At 33.5% G+C, this 20966-nt stretch overlaps 2 protein-coding genes across 3 annotated transcripts in view; one reads left to right on the top strand and one right to left on the bottom strand.

The window, feature by feature from the left end:
- Positions 1–4640, top strand: part of LOC137930620 (uncharacterized) — a 490177-nt gene extending 485537 nt beyond the window's left edge. Inside the window, exons 12-13 of the mRNA XM_068773917.1 lie at positions 958–1093; positions 2407–4640. Coding sequence (XP_068630018.1) covers positions 958–1093; positions 2407–2591 — 321 coding nt within the window. The 3' untranslated portion in view covers positions 2592–4640. The remainder of the gene's footprint in view (positions 1–957; positions 1094–2406) is intronic.
- Positions 4641–5560: 920 nt separating this feature from the next.
- Ero1L (endoplasmic reticulum oxidoreductin-1-like protein) lies at positions 5561–19682 on the bottom strand. Of its 2 annotated transcripts, none has more exons than XM_068773364.1 (2): positions 18068–19682; positions 5561–5776 (listed from the first exon to the last, which is right to left on the bottom strand). In XM_068773364.1, the coding sequence occupies exons 1-2, from the start codon at positions 19495–19497 to the stop codon at positions 5722–5724; spliced, it is 1485 nt and encodes a 494-aa protein (XP_068629465.1). In that variant the 5' UTR covers positions 19498–19682; the 3' UTR covers positions 5561–5721. The 2 variants fall into 2 exon arrangements, with proteins under 2 accessions (XP_068629465.1, XP_068629464.1); XM_068773363.1 differs by lacking the exon at positions 5561–5776 and adding an exon at positions 7766–8205.
- Between the last annotated feature and the right edge of the window lie 1284 nt (positions 19683–20966).

The following is a 20966-nucleotide window of genomic DNA, read 5'->3' as shown; positions in this document are numbered from 1 at the left end:
TTAGAGGTTTCAACCGTATGGTAATTTTGGCTGTTAAAACATTTCTCGATATTCAAAATTTTCTCATCTCTTATCAAAAGTTTTCTGTGACCTCCCTTTGCGCTAAGGTAGTTGTTTCGATTTTACTATCCTATTTTTTTTAATTTATTCGTTAAGAAATAACCAGTGCATCTATTATAGGCTGCAAGTTTGTAGTCATGTGTCTTCATCTTCCGAGATAAAATCATTTGCTATCGTGTAGGATTTCTTCGAATCTTTCCATACTGCTTTGACCGCCTTTTTCATAAGAACACTACGCGGACTTTTTCTGTTACAAAAGAGGTTTCATTGTACATAATTATACCGAGAGTAAGGATTTAAAAATTTTGTTTTGTACCATACCTAATTTATATAATACGATCATCATGTGTAATGCGATTTTGTTCTCTTTATCAGCCACTTCATTTTAATATTACTCAGTATTTTACAATTTGTTGGCGAGAAAATTAGAAAACAACAAACAATCATATAAAAATGACAGATTCCAAATTCAAAACTAACTTATTTTCATTATAATATTATTTACGGTCATACTACGTGTATAATAATATCACGAGATCCAAGTCGCGAAGCGCATGTGTCCTGTTGGACTTGAGCCTTTGCTTGAAATGCGTCGTCTGTCAACAAAACGATTAACGACCATAAAATATGAAAGTTTATTTAAGATAACTTATTTAATAATAACTTAGCTCAATAATGCTTTCACTAATGAAGGTGGAACCAATGATTATATTCTCTCATTATTGTCACTGATATCCGCTAATTATGATCGGAGCGTTTCGGATTGTCTGCCCCAAACTTTTTAGTTTATTTATTCAGGAAGCACACCAAATCAAATTCTTTAAATAGTATACTTAAGCATTTTAACAAATAGGAATTTTTATGTACCGGCTTTAAAAGTAAATAAAAACATTGCAGGCACGAGCTAATCTGCTGGACGTGATGCTGGCATCCAGCGACTCTTCGCCATCTTCATGCAGCTCTTCACCAGCTGAGCCCCCGGCGCCCTACTCCCGGCTTCATCGCCTCCATCGCTCCAGGAGGCAAAAGACTGGTAACGTTTAAAATCATCAATCTCTCGCACTGCGCTAAACCTCATGCATCGACACAGCTGCCATTTCGGTGTTGTGGTGTTAGCCGCTACTGTTGTGAATAGTTCTAAATGTATAGATTTGAATTTGGAACAAATCCGAACATCGGTCTCCTCTAGTCTCTTCCAAAAATTTTATTACCACAGATTAAAAATATTAACGAACATAATTTATGTACTTCATGAATAATTACAGTCAAATCTCTTTTGAAATTCAAATTTAATTTGAAGTATTTTCATTTAATGGCGTTATTAAAATAACTATCAATATTATCAAAACCTATATATTTTTAAACTATACTAAAAATATATTATAATTTTCACACGCCTGTTCTTTCTGAACCATTGTATTTTTATCTTTGCTGTGTGTTTTAGCCGATTTGGTTATCTGTTGTTATTATAATGTCTCTGTATATGTCCTGTCACACGTCAAGCCACGCCTCTCGTTTCCGCTCTCACTCACACGCACCATCTCACTGTCGCCTCATTTCGCGTAGTTATCATTCTGTCAACGCTCCGGACGGCCATAAAAAATCTTACGGGGCTGCCAACTTAAATTATTCAAAATTTGACCAAAAAATAATGGCTAGAAATAATTATTGATACATGAGAAGTCATAAATTCGTGTTAAAAGAACATAACATTCGCAGAAGATATCTGGTACGTACAAAAACTGTAACTAAAAAAAGCTATTTATATATATATATATACCAAATTTCGTCAAACATTTTTCTTCTTATACTATAATTTGGGTGGTAAACGTAATAAAAACAAACTCGTAATGGCTAGCTACAAAGCAGTAAGGCTCTTTACTTGGTAGACCGATCAATTAATCAAAGTTGCTGGTAGCAAGCAACGCAGGAGCGGTCATCGTGGCGACTTTTGGGAGAACCCTATGCCTAGCAGTGAGCGTTTATCGATTGACATGCTAATAATTGCAGTCAGCAGATAAATATATCAATTAGCCAATTTTAAATTGAAAACCAATAACATTATGTATTTATTTATAACTCATATTCATGTATCGATAATTGCAATAGTTATTCGTTCGTAATAGTAAAATAATAAAAACAGAAGTAGTCGTTTCGCAACGGTTCCACGTGCTGTGGGTATTCGCGGTATTTGCGCAAAAAGTTGGCAGTCTGGTGTCGGTGGTCGCCGGCGGCGGTTGCGCGGAGGCGCGCGTGGGTGTGACGGAGCGAGCGCGCGACGCTCATCGTGTCCGTCTCGTCCAGAGGGCGCTCGCTTGTAGCCGCTAACGTGGCCTGTTGGTGCAGCGGCAGCACTACGCAGCCGTGGTCTCGGCGTGCTGCGGTTCTCGCGCGCTCGTCGCCCCTCCATCCTCGGCCGTGAGGGATTCTTCGTCCGCTACGGCGACCGCGAGCGCGCAGCCGTCGCCACCTTCGATTTCCTGGACGAACTCTCCGGCGGATCGTCCCCGGACACCAAAGACTGTACCTAAATATAGCAATAAACGCCTCCCAAATTACTATATTTTTTTATTGTGATACGCGACCGCTTGATCGAGTGTCGCTTTCGGAACGGTTAGCCAAATAGTTTTTACTTAGTTGTAGCTCTGCTCTGCGGCTTTTCATACCGCCTCCGTACTATAGGTGTCGTAGTTATTTCGTTTTGTCTTGATAATCACTATGACGAGCACCTAGTCTGTAACTTTCTTCCTAGATAAGTAATTTTGGGGAGACGTAAGGTTATTGTGTTGTATGAATCAATCGTCGCAGATCCTTTGCAACTGGACCGCGTTGTACACTTTATCATTCGCTTAACAAAAACAATGAATCTCGTTTGTGTCACGACAGCGGTAAAGTCTATGAACATGCTTCTCGGAGTTACGGTCGATTCCCGCAACGTCTTGGCTTACGCTTCGTACTGCTGTAGGTAAGACGAAATAAGTAATGACTAATGAAAGCTGCGGCCTCGAAGTAATGTGATATTTTTGTATATACTGTAAGTCCCACTTATTTTCGTATACATTTAAATGGATTACTTTCTAACCGAAAGAAGCGTAACTGATGGTCCTAGAATGAAATGTGTTTGGATTTTGATTGAGCCCGATGGCGTCTTATCCCGATTTGTGTGTGAAAAAGATCGAGAATAAACGCGCCATCGGGCCGAAGGCTGTAACGATATGTAGTTTGTAAATATTGAAAATTACATTTATGAAACTAAACTTAATAATGTTAGAGGATAGTCATATACTGTAACAATCAATATAACCTTAAAATCCATTAAATCGAAGGGTACTAAAATATGATAAGTGTATATATGTTTAATGACGTCATTGGATGCTATTTATTGATTTGTGTCATTTGCGATTCGTCGAACATTTGTGTATACTTAGGTACATATCATGATGTAATATTATTTGTAGTGGTTATGTTATCCCGGTACAAGTGACGACGACATTTATACATAAACTTTATACATTTCATTTCTTTTTTGTATAATTTATGACACCTTGATTTTGCCGATATCTGTATTTTTTTTTTACAAATCTCTTAACGTCACTTCTATCGGGATTCTCTCATATAGTTTGCGTCTATACAATGTAATTCCACTAAATACGGTTATGAACCTGGAAATTATTGTATTTGTGGCTTCTACCTATTCTTGTAACGTGTATAGATTCTTATAATGGCGGTACCAAAGCGATTTTACACAGACAATTTTGCCACCACTTGTTACGATGCGACACTATATTTTATTTTTATGATAAAATCGAAATGATTAATTTGTATCCAGCTTTGTTTAATGGTAATAATGAGGACAATAAAGGAAGATATTTACCTATAATTAATAAATATAAACGACTCGATCGACTTCTAAAATATTACATATTAGTATTTATATTCAACGTATATTGGAACATTGTAACGTCCCATTACGTTCGGATACACGCTTCAACAATGATTCGTATGTTTGGATATGTGTCAAACATAATTTTCTTTTTTTTTTAATGTAACCCTTATGTTGTCCAGTTACAAATCACTGTAATGTGTCTATCCGAACGTATGTATCATTTAGTCGATTAATATAAAAGTGAAACAGATTGTAACTATTTTTCAATTCACCATGTAATATAATTTTCATTTATAAAGTTCGTAATTGTTCCTAAGAACTAATCGTTCATTCCTGTACTTTAGGCATTTTATTGTGAGCATTCAATTTAACATGGGCATGTTATTTTTTTGTAATAAAATAGTACCTCTTATATAAATAATATGCAATTGTATTCGTGTTATCGTAGGACCCGGAAGGTACTGCGATTGGTGACCACTAACAATGACAATTAGAGCACAATTGGCAATAAAAAATTTACGATAAAACAAAAGTAATGTGTATTACGTAATCCTCGGTATCGGTTGCGTTTGTTAGTGCATTCTAACATAAGAAATAGTAATACTTGAGTTAGGTAGGTACTTGACCAGTACAAAGTATGTAGAGTGACAGTATAATTTAATTATCCACTATTACAGATGGGTTTAAATAAACTATTCCGTTCCCAAATGATCATTTTTGTTTTATTTACCGCCACCCTGATTCTGGTTCATCTATTTATACTAGAAACTTGACGGAGCGTTTGAAATTTCAATTTATTCACATTTTTCTTATAATCTGATTTATTTTAATATTATTTTATGGTGAAAACGTTGCATAGCTGTAACGATTATGTTTTTATTTAAATTTATTATATTAAAGGTAATAAACTGTATAAATTAATATACACATAAATATGAATAAATTATTACCAATTATTACAATTCGAGTCGTACTCATAATTCTTAGCTTGATGTTATATTTTGTTTGATTGTAATATTTACAACAAAAAAAAAAACAATAAATCACAAGAGGAAGCGCCATTTTTTTATCTAGCTTACACTGCTGCCCAAATGACATTTTCCCGCAGGTTCGAGTGGGCAAGGCGCAGGTAGTATTTAAGCCTAAAACCTCTTTTAAGGTGGCGTTATTCGAAAGCTCCTTGGGTAGCCTTGTTTGGCCGCTACATAATAAATATCATCGAACTTAGAGCCACCCAGCTCTTAAACCGCTTCAGCGGACGGTTCATGGAGTGAATAGGCACAGGTGTCCCCTAGAGGACCTTGTCTTGTGTTGTCACTGGTCGATAATCAGGTATTTTTACTATTCCAATGCAAGAATAGCCTAAGGGGCCAAATCTCGCCTTGGTCACTTATCACCTGGTTAAAGTAGTGCCATTTTCCATTAGTCGAGCTTTCTACAGCCTAGTTTGTACAGCCATTTTGAGGAGTAAAATTTAAGAAGGACAAAAATAATGATAAATGATAAATTTCTTGTAATATCAAGCAAACATTGACTTAAACAATTTTTTTTAAAACACACAACAAACAGTAAATTAAAAATCATATTTTTCTATATTTCTAAAATTGTGATGGGGAAAACAATTGTAATACAAAAATTGGAACATTGCTTCCGAATAAAATTAATTTTATCGAATTTGTTTGTGATATATTAAAAAGGAATCCAAGCTGAATGGATCGATTTGTTCAGTTGAATTGTTTTCTTTTTTTATTTATTAACACGTTGAATGCTTTGTGTCAAGTTCTTACAGCCGAACACAACACGAAATGCTTCGGATTTTCCTCGTTTGATCTGAAAAATACGAAATCCTCTTAATTCAATATTGATCGACTTTTATATATCGTTAGTAAAAACAAAATAGTTAATCCAAAAGACATTGAAAACACACATCTACCGGCAACCTTCACCCAAACGCTTTCAAAAATAAAACTCTCGAACATTCCAAAAACATTTATTAAAATTAAACACAGATAAATTATGTCATGATTATCGTCAGAAAAAAGATCACAGACAACAAATCCTATTTACTCGATGTAAAACTAATTTACATACATGACATGTTACTGTCTCAATTTAAAATGATGTAACTACTGATTACTTTTATAACTAGTAAAGTTAAAAGTTAGTTAATACTAATGAATTACTGCGAATGTGAACTGAACTAATAAAAATACGCACAATAAAAATTGATTAAAGTTTACAGCCTCGTAAAATATCGGCACTCACACAAAAATAAATCCAACTGGAATGTAAAATTTCAGAACGACATAAAATGGCGGTTAGACGATTTGACATTTTCCCACCATTTTGAAAAACCATTGCATCTAATGAATCTTATTTATTTATTTCACCGGATTTATAATTATTCAAAGTTATGCTTAGTCATTTTTAAATATGTTGAAAGTTAAATTAGGCTTTTATATCAAAAATAATTAAAATAGTAAATCGTTAAAAATACAAATAGAAAGTAAAAAGGTTTTACTTAACATCTCGTATGTCGCCATATACAATTTTGAATTTACATTTTAGATTTTGCAGAAATGATTATTAGACGACCATTGTGACATATATAGTATTACAATAAGTACATTTGTGACTGATCAGTAAATAATTCAATTTTATGTCAAAAACTAAATTAAACATTATTATTACCTAAAGATAATTGTACTTTACAAAATTTTGAATTTTTTCATCGATTTTACACAATTGTAGCAAAGCATGAAACAGAACCAAATGTACAAAGAATATTTGTGAGTTATATTAATCAAAACGAAATATACAAAAATCAATGTACCCTCATTTCACTATGAATGTATCTTAAACATTAAAAACCATCGTATAATAAAGTTTTATCAATTCAAACATACAAAAACATGTATAAAAAGTTAAAACTGGACAATACAAAATGTACATCTTTTAAATAAAAATATAAAACTATATATGCGTTGATACATTCAACCCGATTTAAGGATGTGATGACTAGATGCTCAATCATAATAATAATAAACGGTATACAAAATACAGTACAATACACTGTAATGTTTTTATAAGGTATTTAACCAATATTTTTGTTTTAGACTGAGCTCTCAGTCGCCTATTTTTATACCGAAGAACACATTAATTACTGTCATATAACCATAACATTTTTAAGGTTTTATTTTATCTATTTTATACTATTTAATTTTAATACATAAAATATATACAAGGATAAAATTAAAAAAAAATTGGTACAACTTTGACGTAATGAACATTAAGATATTTAATCATTATCGCGTAATTATACTTGATAGCAGCTATCGTACAAAACAAACATTTGCAACAGCTAATTTCAGTTTAAATTCGTATTGTAACTTATCTCACTGGAGTGCATTAAAAACTTTGTGATGGTGCACACTTTACAAATTAAAAAAACTATAATGATTGTCAAAGAAATCTCATGTGCATCGCTAATCTCAGAGATAATTAGATCAAGTATTTGTGACATTAACACCTAGTTAATTATGGAAGTCTAGAAAATCCAAAATAAGGATAACATATTCCGGATATATATACTAGATCATTAGTTCCCAAAGTAGTCTAGATGGACCCAGGGGTGAATAAAATGAAAAGCTAAATCTTGACTTTACCTGCTAATGTAGGCTTTAGGAAGGCTTTTAATAGGCATTTTCCTGGGAAATAAGTCCCGATTGATATACCATGCCAACTATACTTAAAACAACAATCAAATCTTTTTTGACATCCAACAACAGTACAAACTGTGATTGGATGTCAAAAAAGATTTGAGATTTGATTGGTATCAATTCACACTTTTTTCTAAAACATTGATTTGTATTTGGAACTAAGCCGCAACGAAATTTCCATAATTAAGTCTAATCTTTACACTTTTTGTCGAGTTTTGGAAATATGGTGAAAATGAGGAGGGGTCCATGAAAAACAAACTAAATTTGAAGGTCTTTGAGAAAAAAAGACAACCTGTGCATTAGATAAAACATTCTAACAATGAACTATTATTACCTTATTTTTATGAACATACGCACTTTCAACTCCGACCCATGTAAACAAAGTAGGAAAATAAATAAATTACTTTTTAAATAATTTAAACTTAATATTAACTCCAAACTCTCGGCTTGGCACTGCCCGAAGAACACTGCTCCTTTGGACTCGCTTTAGCGTTACCTCCATCGAACACGTTTCGCTTCCCATCCGGCTCTTTATTTGCGCTGCGTACAAATATTAACAAAGTAAATTTATTTAAATAATTTTGATTACGAGTGCTAATGTGCCCCATGCGAAAAGCGTTCATTAAGCCAATTTAACGGGTTTATTGTTTATAACCCGATGCGATAGCGAATCGTGCAGAACAATTAACCATACCAGGGGTTGGCAACCTTTTATGTCGGAAAAGTATAAATTGCAATTTATAAAAGTGGAAAGAGAAATTCACAAGATTTTTCTTGCAAACAAATAATACTTGCGTAAATATTTTTTTTAAATATAATTGACTAATCCAGTTATTGGAAACCAAAATATCTATTTATTCATAGGTGAGTTGTTCATTTGACTATTGTTTTAAATTTCATATACGACACCGACGATATCTATGCTGGGATATACCATTATCGCCACACTTGGCAGGCGGCTTGGCAAACGCAGTGTGACAGTGGCAATCCTTTATAATTAATATACTAAGTATGAATTATATAACATTGTATCCAAGGAATCCAACCCGATACTCATCAAGTAATGTCGTTTCTGTCGATATATTTTACAGAAAAACCGAATGATTACCGCTCCGGCATTGAATATTTGTATACTAGATGGCAAAAGCTTGTTGATAACGAAGGTGAATATATTGTTCTATAGCGAAATAATCACAGTTGTCAAAATGCTTTCGCTTATCTGTCAATCCATCGGTCTACGCAGGCGCAAAAACTAAGGACACGCGGCGTATGATTAGTAGGCGGTTGTCAAAACCGCGTCTCACACCGAAAAATATTATGAAATATAATAATGGCGAACGGCGTCAACTGACATATGTGTTGTTGTTTGTGAATTTGTATTAAACCTTTAGTGCTGTGATGGAATATGGAATTAAAGACTATCTTATATCAATTTTGAATCAATGTTTAATATTCACAAATGAGTGGTTAAAGTTTTATTTAAAAATTATTTCATTCGTTTAACAAATAATTTATTACGGCGTTATCTGAAGTTGTAAGCGGATGACCTTTAAAATAAACTGTGTTTATCTTTCATCCAAGCGTTTTAATTTTTGTGCTCCAGCTCGTTAGGTGTTGTCTCTAACATTGCCTACCTAACCTGTTAAACTCCACCATAGTTCATTAAAAATAAAAACTCGTTAAAAATGTAGTCGTGTGAATTTAACTTAAGAATGCGACATTACTTTCCGTTCCCCCCAATATATACATACATATTATATACAAAAAAAATAAACAGGTTGCCGATCTCTGAACTAGACTTTACACTACTCCCTATTACATTTACTTACATTGAAAGCGTGTACATTCTAATTAAACATCTAAGTATTTTAAACGTAATCATTTGTAATGTCAAAACATTTGATAACGAAAGGAAAGCCATATAAATTTCCGCTTCAACGCTGATATTTAAATTTTTAATTGAACAGCGATCACATTGCACATTTTATCACATCATTACGTATCGAATATCACTGATAAAGCAAACCGATGACACAAGTGTTGACCTACCTAAGATTATAATTGGAATAACGCAAATCTAAATATATAGTCGAAACTAGTTTCTGATAAATATAAATAAACATTATTAATATATAACGTCTTTTTTTTCTTCTTTTCAGCCGATGAACGCCCATATAGGCATATAGGCCTCCCCCAAAAATCGCTCAAGAACCTTTCGGTTCCAATGGCCATGGGTTCCATTGCACGAGCAATGTACCCCGCCCATAATAATCTATTGTATAATAATATTGTATATTATGTACGCTAATAATAATAATTAGTTTTAACGCATTTATAATTAAACATATTTTGAACAAATACGCAACAATGTGCACAATTGTGCCAGCTCATGCAAAGTACGCGAGTTGTGAGAGGACGCCATTGACAAGACGCACATGAGATACTTTAGAACAGACAGCTTAATATTAAAACAAAAAAAAACTTTTACTAGACACATGTATGTATGTGTTTTGATTAACCATAAATATTTAGAATTATTAATGGATTTTTACCGTAGCAAGGTTTCTAATAATATCCAATGTTAAAGAGGAAAATTAAGATTTTATCGCAGGGGTTGCCAGGCTCTTTAATAGTCCTAGCCAATTTTCGGTATTTTTCGGGAGCCGCAATTAAATACGTATTTAAAATGCATCTTTAAAATCATGTAAAGAGAGGCACAATCTAATATATAAAATTCTCGTGTCACGGTGTTCTTCATTGAACTCCTCCGAAACGGCTCGACCGATTTTCGTGAATCTTAGCGTGCATATCGGCCAGGATGGAGAATCGGACAACATCTATTTTTCATCCCTTAATGTTAATGGTGGTCCATCCCTAATTTTTTTTTTTTTAGACAAAATTTTTTGTTTTCATTTTTTATAATACAGCATACAAAAATACATTCAACCCTAAATTTTCACCCCTCTACGATCAACTCTCATTTTTTATTTATTAATTAAAAATTTCAATTTTTTCTCAAAACATCGTTTGCGGGATCAGTTAGTATACATATGTCTATTGACTATAGATATTAAAAATTAAATACATTAATATCACTTCTGTTGGTAATTCTTCAGATTTTATTTAAATATTTGTGGCAACACATCTCAGTAATAATGGTCGATGTTTTAATAGCACGATATTATTTTTTTATGAAAAGAGAACTTGGTAATTTTAACGAGAGCCACAAATAATCCAGCAAAGAATCCTATGGTAGCTTACGAATTGCGAGGTGACTCATTATAAAAATCAAAAATTCACTTTTGATTGTTAATAAAAACAGGTGCAACTCGGAGAAAATTAAACCTTTTTATAAATAGACGCTTGACAAATGTTATAGTCCTACGAACCTAAGAAAAAAATTTACCTACCTTCCTAATGCCCAAGAGTTTTAAATGAAAATTTAACCTTATTTTTTACCACAGTAGTAGTATGCTCGAAAGTGTTCGTGACCTTCTAGAGTATATGTGCGGTGTGATGGGGGAGAAAGACAAACGTCAAGTCGTCTGTTCTTAAATACCTCATGTGCGTTTTGTCGATACGCCCACATCCAGCTAACCTAACCTCAAATTTTGATATAAATGTCAATTATCGATAGGCGTATGTCTCTACCCTTAAATTATTATAAATCTTTTGTTAAGACATATTTTTTTATACACATAGTAATCTTTAATATTTTTTATACATATAACCTGTAATCTAAATAAAAACAAGTCGAGTCTATTTTCCCGTATTATATGACGTGTAGCGATATCAAATAAATAATTACACCGGTCCAACGACACCGCCAAGATAAAAAAAAACGGTGTGAATCAGAAAACAAGTCATCCGCTTCCTACGTGAGGCAAGGAGCGTAGGCCGCCAACCGGTCTGGGACACGTCAAAGCCTTAGACAAACACTAATGCAAATTGCGTCTTAAACAGAACAAAAGTTGACATAAAAATATATAACAAATTCTTATTGTTCGATCCAAAAAGCATTATTTAAATAACGAAAAACAAATCTAAAGCCATGTATAAATATAATAATGAACTGTGAAATTAAATAAAAATTTCAGAACGATCAGTTAACGTCACAAAATCGCATTCCGGCTTTATTTATATGATTTAATTCACTCTACAAATTTTAAGAGAAAAACGTATAACCAATTATAAAGGGTGATAGGTGTGAAACCTTTAAAAAGGCTGTGATTATACAGATCATTTGTTATTTCCAATCACACTGTATAAAGTGATCACTCTGAAATATGTTACAATAATTTATAGGAACGCTTCAACTTTTGGCAGTACAATATACAGGGAGAGAAAAACAATATTTAGTTTTAATATGTAGTAATTCGAATTTTGAAAAACCTTTTTCTTACTACATTTTTATTACATTGTTTATAATATCTGAAACCATTGATATCTGGATAGTGTATACCATATATTAATAGACAGCAAATCATCTATTTATTCAACAGTTCAAACCACAAACTTAAGCTTTTAGTTAACTTAAACTAGGCCTAAATCAGTATCTTCCAACCTTTTACATGCCATATCCCATCTTTCTAAAAATTCTTACGCCCCTAGTCAAAACACTCTATGTAACAAATATATTTATTATATTAAAGTGAAAAGGTTAAGCACGTGTCATGTCCACCCTGTGGGCCCTACGTTGGGAAACACTGGTTTAGACAATTGTATTTATATGACGACAGTCATCGAACAATTATACGAAATAAATGTATCTTTTATGCACTAGCATAATATAAAATGTAATTTTGTTCTACCCTGGTTTACGTAAAACGGACAGGAAAAAATAAATGCTATTTTTATTTTTGAAAAATTACTTCTGGTAACAATTTAATAGTTAAGAATGCACTAGCAATATTTTTAATCAACTACATAAAGTGATGGACAAAGTGCAGACCCTTACGCTCCTGCAGTTATTACGACCAGATTGACAATTTCCTTAATTTATTGCAACTAAGAATACTTCCGTATGGGGGAATACGATCGTTATACAAATACATTGCAAAGGTTAGGTTAAGCGAAAACCGTATCTTTCAAATTAATTCTCGATTTCAAAGCCAACAATATGTCCAAAAGTAAATTATATACGTGCGGTACTTCAAAGTGATTATATATGATTTAGTTCACCTTAAACCGAAAAACATTCACTCGTAAAATTTTAATAAAAAATATCTAAATTTAGGATTTTTTCTTTATCTATATATAATTAAACTTTCATGATCGTCATCATTGCAGCCGCAAAACCTTCACCGTCGGTCATAGACCTACCTCAAGGACCTCCAATTGAAACGGTTGCATCTACATCTTAGTCTTCATATCTTAACAAGTTCGTCTGTCCAACTTGTGAGTCCTTGATTAAAAGCTCATATGTTGTCTATGAATACGCCGTCCCCACTGTGCTTATTGGAGCAGCATATTGGTATATGTCGTGCGTGAGCTATGAGATGTGCGTAGTAGGTAGGAAAAATGAACCTTTAGCGTCAAGAACACTCTTAAATATTTAATAGAATCAGGCGTTATTTTGCGGAAGTCCATCCAAAGTAATAAAAGAACCAATATTTAACAGAGACTCTGTGTTTGGCACTAATCGGTGTAACATAACTCCTGAAGATACCCCGTGGAGGAGTAAAACACGTGTTGAGTGATTTAACGGTGGTAGTTGTGTAATTCGCATTGTTTGTCGCATGCGCATTTATCAGCGGGCTGGCGGGCGGTGCACTTTGTTGTACGACTACGACTGCATGTGCGGAAGTGGCTAAATATTGGTCCTTTTCTTACTTAAAAACACTCTTAGGCTGGGTTCTATATGGTGCTATTTCCACAGTTTCAAAGCCCGTAGACTTTATCCATTCTTATGCCAAAACCGATTACGCATCACCGAAGAATCTTAAAACCTTTGCGGTCAATGATTAAATTGAATTTTTAATAGTAATATCATTGAGCAGTTACCTGAATATTTACTTTTTAACATAAATTTCGTTCAAAATTAAATAACAAAAGTCAACATTTATACTCATTTAAATTCACACTCAAAGTAACTCAGGTTAATTTGACTTTGTTAGTTTCGTTGTCAAATAGAAAGATTTATTGGACGTGTCGTTTAATGACGAAATTAATATGAGAATAATCTGGCATTGTAATTAGTTTATTAAGCTTTCAACATCCGCAAGATAATCAAAAAGTTAAAATATTATAGCAATACATTACTTAAGTGTACACAGAATGATTAGTAGTTTTTATATTGGTGAATGTTTAGCTCATTTACTGTCAATAACGTATGATACACCCTGTACAAAAATGATTTATTTCATACATAATAAATAACGTAATGATGATACAGTAAGTAAAAACGTTTTCAAAATTCGAATTCCTATATATTAAATTAATTATTATTTACTATCTGTCCCTGCAGACTTGTACTGCCAAAGGTTATTGGCCAGTCGCATTACAATAGAAAAAAAAATATGCATACATTTGAAATAGTTACAACTAATGGCGTAATAAATCTTTTTCTGACAATCTATACATTCATTCGCTGTACGTTTTTGATACTTGTACTCGTTAATTCCAATTCGTTGCCATTTCGTAATCTTTTTCTTTCATTTTTAACTCCACAGTACTTAACCACAGGTTATATTTAACCTGTAGTTATAAAATAACTAACGCTGGTATTTACGAGGCGTGAACGATTATAAATTAAATGGTTAGTTTAAATTTGCCGTAATAAACTTCAACATCGATAGCAGAACATAAAGAAACATCGGTAAAGTTATTCTTTTTAAAACCTGAAGAATTTGTAATGTTTTCAGATTAAAATAACATAATTCTTTATTACTTTATTCTTATTCATTTAACATCTATTTATAAATAATTACCGGCAATTTACAAAATGGTTACTTTAATATACACCCGTACATTTTAAAGCATATCAACTCAATGTCGTCATTTACCTGTACAATGTTAATAACCTTTTTTTGGTATGAGAGAAAAGTTTTAGATGGACATAAGACACCTCTGGGATGCATGGGAGAAGGACAAGATTATGTGGGTTTCCTACCTCCCCCTTGGTGATTGTCTTTGGAACCTTTAGAGGGACTAGATGTCCTGCGGAACTTGCAGCTGTCCCATGGCACATCTCTCTTAGCGTTGCTACTCTTCTCGGGTTTGCATGGACTGGACAATGAAGGCCCCTAATCTCAACGCCCGCGAACCCAACGCCTTTTAAGTCGCCTCTTACGACAAGCATACTTCAGTCTTATTCTAGAACCCCAAGCTATAGGGTTAACAATGCCAATAACCTAATATAATGTAAATTTTGAACTTGAAAGAATATAACTGAATGTGAACAAAGGTACCAAAATGGTGTATAGATAATTTCAACTGCCTACTTTGAACGTGAACTAAATTGACTGTGAATAAAAAAAGACGTCAATCCTCGTAATTTACGTTCAAACTAATGACTCATTTACGTATTAAGCCAAGATAAAGTTAAAGCGCAGTATCATTTAGTCGACTTATCTGAAATACCACCACGCATTTCTTTTCCAATGCGGGATGCTACAATTATATTCACCTGCTATCAGATAATTACACATCTATGAAATCCTTGACACAATGGATAGAGCTAATACCAAACAAGCTCGCGCAACGAACTACGTCGCTACGTATAAAAGAATAAGACTACTTGTCTTGAACAATGGTTATGAAACTACACAATTGCACGAACCGTCGCATCGCGTCGTATTAAACGTAAAGAAACGTCATGTAAATAAAATAGATTCGTAACAATTGTATTTCAAAATCAAAAAAATATTTACTCCGGCCATGTCATTGTGTTTCTTTCTTTGCTTTGATGCCTTCTGATATATGGTGCTTACAAGAACACATGTCTAAGTATCAATTTCTCTAATGGTCCTAGGAAAAGGAGGAGTCAATCGCCCACAATATCCTTCATTCCAGCTCGGCCCACAATTCTTGCTTACACAAACATTTTCACATAATAATATACATGGGATTCCGTGTAGCGTCGTCTTGTTATTTTATTTAATTTAACCGAAAAGGAAGTAAACGACACAGGCGCTTGGAAACACATCCTTATCTTCTTGACAAAAACACAATAGCGAATAGTATTGTCAAAATGAAAAAAAACGCCCTCACGCACGATTCATCTAATTACGTGAACGCAATAATTCCGTAATCAAATTGCGAAATTATTACATATAGAAATGTAACATATTAACCACAACAGCGGTATTATTAGTGGGTAGGCCTAATCAAAACGGTAGCCTCAACATAAAAAACTCCAACAGCTTTTATATTAAAGTCAAAAAAAAATAATTAAAAAAGACAAAACTAAGTAAAAAAAGGAAAAGTAAATAAAAATGTAATTAAATGCTTAAATTACTAAAATTCTATCGAGTATTAAAGGTATATGATTATAATATTATCATCATTTCGGCCGTAAGGCCACAGCTGAACATACATCCTAAAGATCGCCACCACGACGAGTTTTGCACCACATCCAGCGACTCCCACGACCTCAGTGCACATAGTAGTGGGGAGTCTTCCCTCGCAACGTCTACCGAATCGTGGTCGCCACTCGAGAAACTCATCTATAATACATAGTTTGAACTTTCTTCGAAATAAAAAATGTCGGTCACATAGAAACTAAAAACTGCTACAGAATGTTCTAGATTGTAATTAACACTAAAATTTGGACGTGAACAATGTTAGATTTTGAAAAAAGATCTAGATGTTATAATAAGAGAAAATCCTGTTATTATATACATGATAATACAATTTTTTACATAATTTATCATAGCTATGACGTAGTATCGCAAGCAGTTACGTATGTGGTTAAATTGCCAACTTTCACTTTCGTGGCCAAATTGGAAAGTTTTTTCGGACGTATCGTATTTTAGCACACATTTAAAAATCAATACGAGATAAATCTGCCATTGTAAATAATTCATCAGAACAGAGTGATTTAAACTGGTGAATGTCTAGATCATTTGCTGCCAAATGTGTATGATACACCTTATCCAAAAATGCCTTTAAAAATAATAAATAATGTAATGATTATTGAATATAGTGTTTTCAAAATTAGGATAACTACATAAAAAAATTAATTAGGCTTTGCTCTTCCTCCCTGCAGACTTTATAATGCGAGAATTTATTGGCATGTCACATTTGTAGAAATAATATTATATTGAATATTTCAGTATTCACTTTATAAAGGATTGGAAATATGTGTAAAGACTTTTTGCTAACAAATCAGTTTTACATTCACCCCTTTGAAGCTTTTACACCTAACTAATCACCCTGTATAACAATACAGTAGTTTTGTAATTAAATCACATGAATGCAAATTCATGCTTGCCCTAGGCAATGAAATGATATTAATTTAATATTGGCACACTGCCAAAAGATCACATGCGGGAATGTTAGAAGCATATTGGCAATAAAAACTAAAAGGTTTATTCCCAGGCCCAAATTCTGGCAACAGTTATCATGTGTAATGTTTAAAAAAAACTACACACCTGAAGCTATTCGTCGTCAAAAATTAAAGCACAAAGAAAGCAAGCATCTTAATCAGCATTCAAAAACACCAGAGACATTAAATAAAAAAACATTTTTTTAAGGGTATATACTACTGATAATAAACAACTATATGCACTTGATGTTACACTTATTCAAAAGATCTGCTTTTTATTGATTGATGTGTTTGTAAAAATAAGCATACCAAATTATCCACAATTTATAAAGTATACAACCAAAGTAAATCATGTGCACATAGATCATCCGGTCTTTACACAGAGGAGGTAACAAGGCTATAAGCATATCTTTCTAAATCATTTACCTTATTATTATGGAGTAAATAAAAATGTAAACAAGTACACTTATTAATTCTATTTAGGTATGCAAGGTTTTTCCTTATAATTAAGGTGGTAGCCAATAAAAGATTTGGATCAATATAGTATATGTAAAAGCCAACCAAATCACAATAAAGCATTTAATTTTAATGCAAGCAACAACATATGGGCAAAACATCTAAGCAAAAATTACTGCCTACATTTAGTGTTCTTTAAAATAATCATGTATTCCAAAAGTAAATTATGTTTTAAATTTTTAACAAATTGGACAACAGTAATTTCTGCTACAAATCAATAGTGAACTATCATTAATATAATTATATGGTGCAATTAAAAGCATTATTTCTAAATTTTAATTGAAAATATAGCTAACACAGATATAGATAAACACAAAGACAAAACTAGTGATGATTTATAAATGAGAATAAATAGATAATTTAAATACTAACTATAAATATAATGCAACAATGTGTTACCTGAGCATAATCCTGAAATTCTCCAACTGACGGATACTGTTTGACAGTCTTGCAAATGCATTGAACAGTGCTACTATTTCAGTTCTTTGTAATCTTTTATTTGCCTTATGTCTGACCGGCAGTGTACCTTGTTCTGGGTCAGCTTCGAGACTGTCCCACTGTGGTGAGAATAAAATCTTTAATGCTGTCCCCAAGCCTTGCGTTTGCAGTTTACCCCAAAGCTTACATTTATCGCAACCAACACAGTCCATTATTCTTGATATATTCCAAAAGTGCTCACGGAATTCATTCTTAAGTTTTGCAGCCTGGCTACCTCCATTGAACATTGATGATTCATTAAAATGGTCCGGGAATGAATAAATCACACTAAGCATGTTACTTATAGCACCTCTTGTCTCCTCATCTTCTGTTGGGTTACCTGTGAAATATTCCTCTGTCTCTAAATATGGACCGGCCTTAGACAATGCTCGCATTTGTAATAAATACACAAAGTAAAGATTTTTTAACCAATTAGGGCCTTCACCATGCGTCTGTGATGGGTCAAATCGACGTTGAAACTCTTCCAAATTTGGCCCCCATTCACCTTCTGGTGGAGCAGCAAAACCAACACCCTTTTCGGAGAGCAAATAGTTAGAACATAAATGTATATTAATACTGCTATGGAGGCCTGATACTGCTCTATAAAATACCCTTTTTTCTAGGCACATATTACTCAGATCTGAACTGAGCACATAGGGAAATGATTCATATGGATTTAATTTGGGTCTAAAGCAATTTTCTTGGTAGATGCTCCTCCAAATTCTATGTGCTGATGGTCCTTTGTAACCTGTATATCTTTCAGGGTTCAGAGACAAGTCCACATACTCTGCTTCAGCATCTCTGTCATCACATTCACAGAAATTCTCTAATGCACTGTCATGAGCATTCCATTTAGCAATTTCGTACTGACTTGCCGCGCTTATGGTCATGTTAAGATATCCCAAGTCAGGATCATGGTCATCGTCAGTACTGCAGGCGCTTTGTGCCTTTTTGGTATATTTAACAGCAGGAGCTTCTTCTTCCTCTTCGTCAATGTAACCGGGAACGCTTTCCTTTGAGCAAGTTTTAATATGACAATATTTCATTGCACACCTGCTGTCATCAGCCCAAAATGGACAATCCTTCTTTAAATTGACCTTGTAGAAACGAAAATAATCTTTACTGACTAAACTCTGAATACGGGGAAAAATTTTAACATTATTAAAATAGTCGATAGTATCAACATTACACGAGCAGTCTCCTAATGCACCGTGCAGAGCATCGAAACAGGCGTTACTGTCGCAAGGAGCTGTGTCAAACAGTTCAGTGTCGTAACCCACTGCTTGAACTATCGCTACCGTAAAAATCATAAACACAATAAAACAATTCCTCGATGCCATTTCCACAACCATTCTGATCGCACCAATGAATATAGAAAAAAAAAATAATCCACACCAGTCAACTGGGTGCCACTTTCAATCTGTATCTAAAATATTTAATTATAATTCACATCACAGTCACTATTTTTTTTCTATTTTATGCATCTAGAAATCGAACAAAATTGAAATAGGTAAACCAAATACGTGCGGCGACAAACGTTCACACATACTGCGAGTAAAAAACGAATAAGTGTAGTAGTGCAATGTCAATTGTCAATGTACCTAATAAGAACTGTCAAAACTTGAACAGATAATATATTATGTTATGTGTGTCATGAACATGTAATACAAAATTTAAATCAAAATCAAAAATTAATAAAAACTTCAATGTTATATTATAATATATATATTATGTTAATATAATATTATGATCAACTTCCAAAATATGACAGTTTCGTATTGTTTTCCATGACTTTAAATATTTCATCAGAATTTCTAAAACTAATCTTTGTATATCTTGTATAAGGAAGGTATATAAAAACGTTTTGGACTACTTTTTGTTTATTTAACTGTTCAAAATTATGAATATCTCCTTTCCATTGTTTTTTCAATATAAACATTACCTTGTAATTAAAATTTAGACAAAAATCTTAATACACGATGGACTTCGAGAAACGGCAAAAGTAGAACATGACAAAATACAAGAAACCTTCCTGATATTCTTTCCGCATGTATATAAACTGCCCAGTAACATTCACATCACAGTATTTTATTTCAATTACGATGTTTAGGATTAGAAAAATCTTACCTATCCGGTAACACCTTTCTAACCCTAAAATACTCCGTCCTGATGTCTTCCGAGTTTTATTCTCCAACGCTAATATTTTCTCAAAGTACTTATAATGTAAGCTTTCCGGTAATAAAAACTGATCGTTGGGCTCCTTGGGCACTCTCGAATCTTAACGCTAAACGCAATTAGTGTGTCAGCTCAGGTCGAGGTTTACTCTCGGGAGCTCTTGCACGATGTGACTCCATGGAGCATCGTCCTATGTAACCTTACAGTTTAGCGACTTCACAATTCCCATGTGAAAACGGTCTATAGTACTGGCCACTACGGCCATAGCACTCTTAATAGTAAAATTATTTTTGCGCGTTTGAATTCAGATTTGAATTTGGACGCTAGTGATCTAGTCATAGTCTATGTAAATAAGCCGCCTTGATAACTCCTCACTTTCACTTTCCTCGCCATTAATGGATGTAATTCACCTCTACTAGCTTAACGCGTATAATAGCCCGGTCCTGAGTATCTGGAGCAGCCATCAAATTTCGTTATGGTTTACAGGTCTACAATCGAAAACAAACAGAGGGGATTATGCTCGACAAATCTCTTCAAGGTTGAATCAAAATATAATAGACATAACCTAGTAGGCTGACAGTGAGCTGGTCGTAAATCACGGACTGGCGCAGAGTACGACGTCCACCTACAAGGTGGACAGACGGCC

This window comes from Battus philenor, unplaced genomic scaffold (genome assembly GCF_028537555.1).
Source record: "Battus philenor isolate CCGP_79_NKW_IND1 unplaced genomic scaffold, ilBatPhil1.0.hap1 SCAF_6, whole genome shotgun sequence".
In the NCBI taxonomy this organism is placed as follows: Eukaryota; Metazoa; Arthropoda; class Insecta; order Lepidoptera; family Papilionidae; genus Battus; species Battus philenor.
The sequence above is the reverse complement of the archived record's forward strand: the minus strand, read 5'-3'. Positions and strand labels throughout refer to the sequence as shown.